This window comes from Cryptotermes secundus, unplaced genomic scaffold (assembly GCF_002891405.2).
Source record: "Cryptotermes secundus unplaced genomic scaffold, Csec_1.0 scaffold441, whole genome shotgun sequence".
NCBI lineage: Eukaryota > Metazoa > Arthropoda > Insecta > Blattodea > Kalotermitidae > Cryptotermes > Cryptotermes secundus.
This window is the reverse complement of record NW_019727400.1, coordinates 1,630,357-1,642,284: the sequence shown is the minus strand read 5'-3', so window position 1 is coordinate 1,642,284 and position 11,928 is coordinate 1,630,357. Positions and strand designations below refer to the sequence as shown.

The 11,928-nt window shown below is 40.8% G+C and overlaps 1 protein-coding gene across 1 annotated transcript; it reads left to right on the top strand.

The window, feature by feature from the left end:
- The first annotated feature begins 2,119 nt into the window (after positions 1–2,119).
- LOC111864692 lies at positions 2,120–9,967 on the top strand. The gene is made up of 2 exons (XM_023852124.1): positions 2,120–2,621; positions 9,612–9,967. Exons 1-2 carry the CDS (start codon positions 2,120–2,122, stop codon positions 9,965–9,967), a joined length of 858 nt encoding a protein of 285 aa, XP_023707892.1.
- The last annotated feature ends 1,961 nt before the right edge of the window (positions 9,968–11,928 follow it).

Sequence of the window (11,928 nt, the reverse complement as noted above, 5' to 3'; positions counted from 1 at the left end):
CTGGCGGTTTTCCGCCAATCAGTTCGTCTTGGTATCAAGCCCCTTGAGAATCACGACCAGAGACTTTATTTTTCAACTGAACTCTTGCGGTCATAGTCCTTGTGCAACTTCCTCTCTGAAGAGAAGATGGGGTTGTCTCTTATGAATATGCCCCTCTTCGCCTTTCATCAAGTGTGCATATCTCACGTACAGCTCTTTATTGAAAATTCTTCCTTTTGTGCTATATACAGGTCTTCTGTCAATCCAGGCTTTGCAGAGCAGATCATGCCCTTCTTATGCATCACACGCTACAACGGCAGCTTAGTCGTTTTTACGGTCGTAAGCTTGACCACCACCAAGTTTAATCCTCTTGTTGAATTAATTTTAATCCTAATAGATCATATTAAATTGCGACTATAACATGTAATAACAAAAATGGAGTTCTTAGATACCATTACAGTCCATTGGAATTTTGAAACCGCTAAATCACATTTAAAGTTACGTGTAGGGCCTTGGTGAGGGGATAATACCTTTTTATTCATCAAGAGTGTTTCAGACCAAAAGAATTTCAGAACTACTGCATTAACCCATTACTCTTACTTCATAAAGCTGAGCCCTTCTTGAGGAACCGCAAATTGTGCAGATACTCAAGAACTTCCCAGCATTTTATGGAACCCGAAGGTTCATTACAATGTTCACAAGGGCTCTCCACTGGTCCCTACCCTGAGCCAGATCAATCCAATCCATACCATCCCATCCGATCTCTCGAAGATGTATTTTAATATTGTCCGCCCATCTACGCCTTAGTCTTCCCAGTGGTCTCTTTCCTTCTGGCTTTCCAACCAATAATCTATATGCATTCCTCTTCTCCCCATTCGTGCTACATGCCCTGGCCATCTCATCCTCCTTGACTTGATCATTCTAATTATACTTGGAGAAGAGTACAAGTTATGAAGCTCCTCATTATCTGCATTTACCCACAGATAAACAAATAAGAAATGAACAGAATTTCCTGTTAATCCTTCAGAAGTCAAACAAAGGCGATGGAATAGTCCGACACCTTTTTGTAGTGCCCCCCTAAGCTCTAAGGCAAGACACTGTTGTTCAATGTATAAGTTAGTATGTCATGGAGACCACTTCGTATAGTCACGTATGATGACATTCATGAAAATGAAACCAACGTACTTGTGGAGCAACAGTATACTCCTTCAGCAGTGTGAAGAGCAAGGCTGAAGAAGAAGAAGGGTTTGGGGACAAATTAGAACGGAGGGGAAAACACCGTCCAAGAACCTAATCGTAAAGACGCCAATGAAAGAGGGGGTAATGGTAAAAATAAGGTGAACGCTAAAGTGTGTGTAACTGCGATGCAATGAAACACATATACAGATATTCCCTACATAGAGACCAACCCATTGCACGAGGTGGCTTACACGTGAAGGAGAAGGAAGCAGAAACATAACGTACTCACGTACCGACATGACGAACCAGTTCAAGTTTGACCAGCCCATATTTAAAGTTATCTACACGCAGCAGTGACTGTTCTCAAGCCTGACCAACTTCCATCTCTTCCTCCTACTCTCTGCTGATCCGTCTGTACGCCCCTCAACAATTTCCCCCATTTTTTCTTTCTTTTTAAAGAAACGAGGTTTGTGTTCTATCTGCTGTAAACCTATACAAACCAAACTGAAATGACTTAACTAGTAATAATGTTGACATTGTCGTAACATCCCTACCACATCCACTTCCTCCCTCTTTCGTGCTGGCTCTTGTCCACACACGTTTCCTTTCCTTCTTCCACCTCCAGACATACGCTTATCGCTGTCTCTTTTATGCCTTTGTTCTCTTCACCATTCGACACATTTTCTTTCTTTTTCTTTTTAATTGTAGATACCTTGTCGACGCCATCATGGCTACCACCTCCATCGCGACAGAGTTTCTAGGCGTCAATGAAAACTTCTGCCAAGGTATCACAGAAGTTTTGGGTTGGGTTTCTTTTGATGTGGGGGGGAAGCAAATAAAAGGGAACGACATATGACATGAGGGCCACAGTCGATCTTTCGGGTAGCCAGCGAGAAGTACGCAAAGTGGTGATCCGTGGGGGGATTTTCTGGAGTTGTTGCCCAACTTGCGCCGTTACACCATGGGATCCGTCAGCAAGTGGGTGTTGACATTAGCAGTTCTGGGTGTAGCGTTATCATCCGCTTTCCCAGCGGCAGAAGAATACGACGCTAGAGGAAATCAAGATATATCTACTGACAATTCTGAGTCACTCATTGAAGATGGAATCGAGACAGCGTATCGATTCATACAAAGTTGCGGAGATAAAGACATGTCACTTTGTTTAAAGATGAGGGCATTAACATTCGTGGACAGAGCGCTGAGGAGGACAGGTGATGTGGAGGTGTTTGATGGAGTGTCCTTGGTACGAACCCAGGACGGTCTGGACGTTTCTAGAGAAGTGAACGGCCGCGCTTTATCAGAAGCTGAACTAGACGCTAGCCTTCCGAAAAATGCAGATGAGAGGGACGCTCAAGTTGAGACGCTGCTGGTTGACAGACTTGCCAAGTTCCTCCAGAGCCACACACTGCAATTCAAGGTCCCTGATTCTGCAATCTCTGAAGTGAAGAAGACCCTCGATGAAGGTAAGTCTTTTCCTTGCTTCTCCATCTCGGCAGCCTAAAACCTTTAGACGAGCAACAGCGATAGACTGAGTTCCTTGGTATTTAGGCCGTAATCACCATACCCGGCTCACAGATACGAGGAAAGGTGAATGTGATTGGATAAGAATTAGCTGGGGAAACCGAAGTGCTTGAACAAAACCTGTCCGTGCCATAGGAAAGATTTTACTGACGTGTAATAAATTTGCAGATCGCCAGTTGTGTGTGTCTGATATAAGTGTACAGAAAATCCTATACGAGACTTCGGGTTTTCATTGACTGAGTACCAATATTACAGTTTTCTGTGACATGGCATTGTGTATTTTTATGTTGTGTGGGGTTACTTTACGGCAGAAAACATAGTGTCGGTAGCGTAGTTGGTTGAGACACTATGCTACAAGCCGGAAGGTTATTGGATTTTTCAATTGACCTATTCCTTCCAGCCACACTATGGCCCTGGGGTCGACTCACCCTCTAACAGAAATGACTACCAAGAATTTTCCTGTGGGTAAAGGGTGGCCGGCGCGTAAGCCTGACAACCTCACCGCCATCTGTGAGCTCACCGTAAAAAAAATATGGGAGCTTCGATGTCTTCCAACCCTATGGATCTCCAAGACCTGTTACAGGGATAGCTTTACCATGCCAAGAGGACGTATGGGGCAGTGGAGGTACAAGCCCACTATTCTTCACCTTGACAATTGCGGTAACCCTCTGAACTTGTATTCGGGAAGTGTTCACATCGAATATCGGTTGGGACGGAGACTTTAAGTGGGCTTCCTCAGTCTCTCTACGCAAATTCCGGTTTAGTCACAAGAAAATAAGGATTGAGATGACCCCGTGAACATGGGATTATTTCACGCGTGAGTATCACGCGGCTGGGATACAGATCCATTACTGTATGGTCCAGACGGGTTTACGTTCATGACACAAGTAAAACGAAATGGAGACAGCGACCTCGTTGTGCGCATGACACAACGGAAACTGGACTTGCTGTAGATGTGATTCATCACGCGATCATTCACGCATGAAACCGGAATAATGAAAGGCCGCAGCATCTCTGGCATACACTGGCATCATTTGGTCACGGGGAGTCGCTGTTACAGTTTGTTCTTGCATCACCCAAATCAGGATACTCGGACTGACAAGGAGAAAACCTTCTTTAGCATTCCAACCATCATAATCTCGTTCTTTTCTACATCCTTATCGTACTCATCTGCATTTTATCATCACATCATTTGATGATATTCTTTACCAGTATGTTCTTCAGCATCACATTAATATTCACAATCTTCACCTTGATTTTTATCTCTTTATCATCATTATCGCCATCATAATTATGATCTAGGTTTACCTCTTGAAGAGTACTGTTCTAGGATGTGCAGCCCTATAGTTATACGAAACCGACGTTTCGGAGTCGTGTAGTGCCTCCATCTTCACGGTCGAACAGTAATCATGATATCCAACCAGCAAGAAGCACGCAAAGAATATTGATGCCATATGTTCCTCCGAAACGTCGGTAAACTTATACCAGAGTACACGGCGTCACATCCCAGAAGAATCTTAAATCGGACGTTGAAACTGAGTGGTCAGTTTTCTGCTTGCTCGTTCCTTACCTACTGCATAATTAGGTTCACGTAACATTGACTCTCCGCAATTCGTTGCTGTCGTATTCCAAAATTGTGTAATTTTAAAGTTTTCATTTTACCGTTGAGTGATATTTTTTAAATACGTACTCGTATATAGTGGGGGTACGCGGTAGCGTAGTTGGTTGAGGGGCTATGCTACAAGCAGGAAGGTCGCGGGTTCAAATCCCGATGAGGTCATTGCATTTTTTTCAATTGACCTAATCCTTCCAGCCGCACTAGGCCCTGGGGTTTACTCAGCCTCTAACAAAAATGAGTACCAGGAATTAATTAAATAATTTTCCTGGGGAGTAAAGCGCGGCCGGCGCGTAAGGCTGACAACCTCACCGCCATCTTTGAGCCGATTGTCTAGGGAATGTGGGACCCTCAATGTCTCACAACCCTATGGGCCTTCACGGCCTGGTACAGGCTTTACTTTTACTTACTTTTATGTACATATAGTATATAAAGACTGGTGCTTTGAAGTGTTCCGAATGAAACCTGAACTTGCAAAACCACGTAACCATAACTGGAACCAGCATCCCTTGATGACCAGACATACCACGTCTGATATGAAATTAACACACTGATTGACGGCCGCTGGTTCGCTAATAAATTTGTTAAGCTGGACATAACAACACTTGTCAGACTTGTTTGAACAAACGAAACTTTCTTCTACAGGATTAGAACGAAGATGAGTTACACACGTGTTTTACTAGGCATTCTTCCTTTCGTTTGGTTAAACAAGCATAATGTTTCGGCAGCTGGTTCTGCTGCCATCATCAGGTGACAATATGAAAGCTATTCGTGAATCTTCGCGGATACAGATTGCCTCAATGTAATGGGCCCAGCAGACTATGACACTTTAAACTGACGGCGGTAGTGGAGACAGAATCCGAAACATTGTGTTTCTTTAATCAAAATGAGACAATTTAAATGTCAAACATATCACTTTTAAAATTTGTTCTGTTATAATAATTTTAAGTGGATCCCTTGTCGCCAAGGTACCGCGCGTTTTCATGTTGCGGATGGAGGAGATGGCCTCCAGATATGGAGGGCAGCTGCGAATATACTGAATAAGCAATCGCGAACAGCCAACAAAGGGTAGTCCTCAAGTTGGGTGTTGGGTGTGGAGCTAAAAACTTCTCATTGTAAAAAAAAATATGTTTGTTACGAAATGTTATAAAGCACCTTGGATATGAACGCATTCTTTCGATGAAGGACCGAAGTTAAGGACTTAGATGGGAGGGTAATTATAAAAGGTTAATCATCTCCGTCCAGTGTGACTGATAAAATGTTTCTTCCTTCTTTCTTCTTTAATCTTTCATTCTTGACATGATTCGGTCTTAGAGATCATCTTCAGAAGGATATATCAAAACGGGAGGAAACTGCTGTTATGTTTGGTCGATATCAATACATACATACAAACATACAATATCATCACAATGCCATGAATATAAACTACTGTATTGTCCTTTAACAGTCACAGCGACCTGCATGAATATATTAAAATATTTATAAATTATTACAATTAATCTGTTTACAAGTGTGGTTTAAAAAACTTTGTTAAAATTTATAACCAATTTGGTTCTTGTCCTACTGCCTCCCTTTAAAGGAAGTTCAGTGTCTAGCACCTCGTTGTTCGGGATGCACCGTGTTGTTATACCAAATCAAATTTATCGAAGCTGCGAGGATAATATTAAAATTGATATTAGGAGATAGGATGGTGTGGTATGGACTGGATTGATCTCGCTGAGGATAGGGACCAGTGGTGGGTGTTTGTGAACATGGTTATGAATCTTCAGGTTCCATTAAATGTTGGGAAATTCTTGAGTGACTGAGCGACAGGAGGCTTCTCAAGAAGGGCTCACTTCCATAGAGTTAGTTTATTACCATGGTAACACATAATATTTACAGGTCAAGGGGTCACACAAGTAGCTGTAACTGTTGTGGGATGTCAGATTCAGTTAATACCAAGAGGAATTAAACTGAATTCGATATTCTGCTCGAAACCGACGCGTGGTCCGACTCTAGCGTCCGTCTCGTTAAGCAATTCCGCACAGGTGTAATAACTTTCCGATCTGGAACGAAGCAACCGGTTCTCCACAGAACTTGTAGACTACTGACTTCATTTCAGACCATAAAATCAGTTCAACGGACAATTTTAACCCTAAATTAAAACCATAAATAAAAAAAAATTCACAACCGGGTATTAAGATACATTCTGACGACTAATTAAGGAATAAAATTGTTTTTAAATGAAACATATTTCAGTTGTTTGCTTGAGTTGGTATAACTGGCTCATGAACTGGATTATCAGGAGATCGGAGTTCGATATCCGAAGGAGGCACAGGTTCTTCTCCTCCTCTAGGTACCACCCAGCCTCCTGTCCAATGGGTCCTGTGGGTCCATTCCTAGGCTGGGGCGTGAAGCTCACCACTAACCTCCACCTAGTTCCCTGGATAAGAATCTCCACAGTGCGGTGCTTAATTACGCACAGGGACTTAATGTCTAACACCCACAGAACACTCGTCACTTAATCACATCTGAATTTTCTTATGTGCCTTTATCTTACGTGAGTTTTTATAATATATATAATTTCGTGATTTGAGGCTTTCACAGCAATGAAATTATATGTTTTAGTCTTTTAGGTTATGACATCAGTGATCTGGTAGGTTACCACGAACACCTGACATCCGTCTGTAAAGGTTACAAACATATACCATGAAGATGGAGGCAGAACGTACCCCCGAAATCACATCACGAAGCTTCCTAACCCAGATGAAAATAGTCTTAATTTTTCACGGCCGTGAAAACTTGTTTCTGGAATATAACGGCGTTTAGTATGATGTATGTCAACTGACGTTTCGGAGGAATATATTGCCTCCAACTTCAAGGTGGAAGAAAAAACAAAAAAAAAAGACACTAGAAGAAAACAGGATTGCTTCAAGTACATTTCTTGCTTGGTTCACTTCTCGACTCTCAAGATACAGGTGGTATATTATTAAGAAATGTCGGTGAACTTATTAATGGATTACACGCCTTCATATCCCAAAGACGGCATTCTGCTGAGTCGTGTTATTACGGTGTTAAAAGAGGAAAATTGTGGTCTGGTAGACGTTTTAAAACTAACACAATACCCAAAACAAAATTCGTTTTCAGATGCATTTGTTTTGTCTCCTTCTTTATATAACCATTATACTGACAACTTTCATCTTCTATTGAGTACAGTGAATCGCTTTGATCTGCGCCTGTAGCAAAAACGTACAATAGTCAAACAAAAAGAAACAACAAGAAAGGTAAAAAAAGTAACTCTACTAGACCTTGAATACAAGTAGTGAAATTTGCAATCCCTTTCGTTAAAACCGTCACTGTACAAATACGAATGAAATAAAAAAAAAGTGACATGTTGAATGAATAGAATGGCTTTTGAAAGAACAAGTGGTCTTAAACCACCACGCCTACACATAAGATTCCTTTCTATTATTTGTAAAGTAAGAAAAAAGTTGTACTGTGTTTGATCCATGACCTAGACCACTGAGAGATCCTTTGAAAATGTGGCACAGTTCAAATATTTGGAAACGACGTTAACAAATCATAATTCTGTATGTATTTCTCGCTTCCCTTATAGCTCGTTTTCTCTAAAACAATTATTTAATAACCCAAATAATGTTACAAAAATACTGCAAGTTATAAAGTTCTTCAGTACTTTGTAGTGTGGCAGATTTCTCAATGCTATGAGAACCTCAAATGTCACTGACCTTATCATTACAATTCAGATATGCTGCGACCTCCTTCGTGTTCAGGTAACGTATAAAACAAATCCACGCGAGGCCCATTGCGCATCAGGTTGAACTGCTTCAATAGACGCCTTCTACGTGTATTTCCACCCTCATCACTCTTCCTGTTGATCTCGTTTGGCAACTGAAGGGGAACTTTGGGGGGGGGGGGGGGTTGAAGCCCATAATTGATATTTTTCACAGCTCATTCAACTTCATGTTTATCGTTGTGGTTCACTTTATGATGTTCTCATTATAAGATGCTGTCGTGCTGCCGTAAGCCAGTCGAAATTTCCCCACACATTCCAAGAACGTTTGCGGCGTCATAAATTGAACATCCTGTATATAAAGTTAGATGGATGACCGATGGTTGCTTAATTTGAGATAATATTCCGGCATCTGCTGGAGAGACTACGGAAAACAACGAAAGCCTTCAGCCACGATAGCCGGGTTCAAAACTGAATACCTTCTGAATACAAATCTAGAGCATTACTGCTTCGTCAACTCGCTCAGCTGGCTTCATGTTGATCTCTGAAGATACGGATTTGTTAATACAGACACCATATAGCACAATACAACACTAAAGGTAAAGCTATCTCTGTAACAGGTCGTCGAGTCCCATAGGGTTGTGAGACGTTGAGGCTCCCACATTCTCTAGACAATCGGCTCACAGATGGCGGTGAGGTTGTCAGCTTTATGCACCGGCCGTCCTTTACACCCACGCCCCCAGGAAGATTCCTCGTAACCATAGTGCGGCTGGAAGGATTAGGTTAATTTAAAAATCCAGCATTTTATGGAACCAGAAGGTTCAATACCGTGTTCACAAGAACCCGCAACTGGCCCCTATCCTAAGCTGAATGAATCCAATCTTACACCCCCCAACCCTACGCCTTTAACATTTACTTTAATATTATCCTTTCATCCAAACACAGCTCCTCCAAGTTCAGAAATATACAAATAAATCAAACGCAAATAATATACCAATTGCAAGACAGCAGTGTGTTTAATACTACTGTTAAAGTATTTTTACGGGTGTGGAACTTGGTCTCTGACATTAAGAGAGGAACATAGATTGAGGGTGTTTCAGAACAGGGTGCTGAGGAGAATATTTGAACCGAATAGATGAAGTGACAGGAGGTTGGAGAAAACTGAATAATGAGCTTCATAACTTGCGCTTTTGACCAAGTATAATTAGAATAATGTACTCAAGGAGGGTGAGATGGACAGGGCATGTAGCACAAATGTGGTGAAGATGAATGCATATAGGATATTAGTGGAAGGGCCAGGAGGGAAGAGACCACTAGGATGACAAAAACGTAGATAGGTGGGCAATATTAAAATGGATCTTAGAGAGATGGGAATGGATGGTATGGATTGGATTGATCTGGCTCAGGATAGGTACCAGTGCAGGGCTCTTGTGAACATGGTGATGAACCTTCGGGTTCCATGAAATATTAGGAAGTTCTTGAGTAGCTGCACAACTGGCTCAGCTCCATGAAGTTAGTTTAGTTAATATACCTCATTATAAGCCACATCGTTCTCCGAACTTCACCAACTGAATTTTACTGTTTCAGCAAGAGGGAAGAGGAAGAAGCTGAAGATGTTGCTACCTCTGCTTCTGCTGTTCAAGCTGAAGGCTGCTGCTTTGATTCCCCTGGCACTGGGTGGCCTGGCACTGCTTGCCCTGAAGGCTCTGCTTGTGGGTAAACTCGCCCTTCTGCTGGCTGGCATCATCGGGTTGCAGAAACTACTGGGCAACAAGCAGAACACCCAAACCTACGAAGTAGTGGCACATCCCCACTACACACACAGTTCTTACGGTGATGAGCACGGACATGGCCACTACGCCAGGGCCCTTCCCGACACTGAAAACAATGACCCACATCAACTCGCCTATCGGGCGTATTCTGCGAACACCAAACAAGAATAATCCAGTTATATTGTGGTTTAAAATATAAAATACTCAAATACTGCTTCCACATCGATTTAATTGACGTCAAGACGATGATAAGAATATTTATTTAGAAGCCACTATTAGGCTTAATCCAATCTTTTATATTTGGCAAATATAGCTGTCGTTTGTTTGTATATAAATGAACGTTACAGAGATAGTCATGCAAAAGAAAATTGTAATATCATTTACCACTAATATTGTTTTTATAACAGATGGTATTAGTAGAGTAATTCAATTCGCAATTTTATGAAAAGGCAGTGAAAAGACATCAAGGATAATTTCAACATTTACTACCTCTTTCACGCCAAATAGTTATAACCAGAGCTGACCTTACTGCAGACTGAACTAAATACTTTATTCAGGAAAAAACAGACATTTATATTTATATGAAGTATACACCAAAGAAAACAAAGATACGAGTTCATTTAGTGACTATATTTAATGTATATGTTGACTCTAAAAATATCACATCCACGTGTTTCTAAACTCTATGACGTTTTACTGACTGTTCATATGACCTTTTGCTTCTTAAGTTCCCATGGAAAATCAAAGAGTCTCTGTTACTGAACACCACAAACATCTGAACGTAAGGGTAGAAAATTTCTTCCCAGTGAGTATTATAGTCTCTAAACGAGATATGCCGTTTAAGGCACTGTAAGTGTTAAATCGATCATAGCTGCATCTGTACAAATTAATACGTTGTAAAATTGTTCATTTCTTGTAAACCAAGTTGAATATCGACACGGAAAACGAGATTAAGGACAAACAAATGAAAATCTTCACGAACTTCTTTCGGTTTTTTGACTTAATGAAGTGACGGAACTTATACAAGTTACATATAACTGACTGTTTTGTTGCTACTTCGAATAGAACCCACCGCTTTTAAATAATAATTAACAATAAATTGAAGCTACTTATTATTTTCTTCGTCACTACGAAAATTAAGTCTTGGGGCATAAAATAAATCTCCATCAGCAAGTACAAAGATATTATTAATGATGAAATATAGATTCAGAACTTCACTGATGCCATTTATCAGCACTTGGACTATTGAGTAGTATGCTCATCACTTGACATAACAAAGGACACGCTTTCAGACCACCTGACTTGAGCTGAGCTGAGCTGAGACATCACAGACGACTCCAAGTAACAGACATCAAAGTGACGGCCAATACTCTTTCTGACAAAGGTCAAAACCTTCACCAATCAGAACTAAACAAAATAAAAATATTTATAATTATTAATTTGATTACTTTTGGAATACATTTGTACTTTCCAAACTTAAGTTAATTATTTAATCATTTAAATGTTATTGAATAAAATTTGATTTTTAGTAAGCTGTAAGTGTATTTATTTAAAAAAATGACCCATGAATATTTAAACGCTCTATATTATTTGCTATGATTGGCTGAATATACAGTTCAAGTGGTGGAAAATCGAAATAATATGAAATTAGAGCATTAAGGTGGATGTTAAAGGAGAATACAAGTGGTTCAAGATCCTGTCATATGGTGGACATTAATGTTAGCGTTAATTAATCTTCGGGTTCGACTACCAGAGAGATAATTAATACGAGTATAAAAGAATCGTAACATAAATTGAGGTTATCACAGCAGTGAGTATGACAAGGACAGTATTCTGGGTTGTAACTTCGTACAGACTGGAAAAAAGCCGACGTTTCAGTCCATCTTCAGGACTGAGAAGTTCAAGCAAGAAAATAGAAGGGGCAGGGGGCATGCAGAGTCCGTATAGCATGTTTCTGCTAGTTTGTCCCTTGGATTGCTTTCGATCCTGAAGATAGCGGCTATATCTTCCTCCGAAACACCGGCCTCTCCAGAACTATACGATGTTACAAGCTAGATGACAGTCTTCTTCGTAACAGAGTTTTAAATTGAACATCTGTGTGTAGTAATACTGGACGGGTGTTGTAGTGGGTA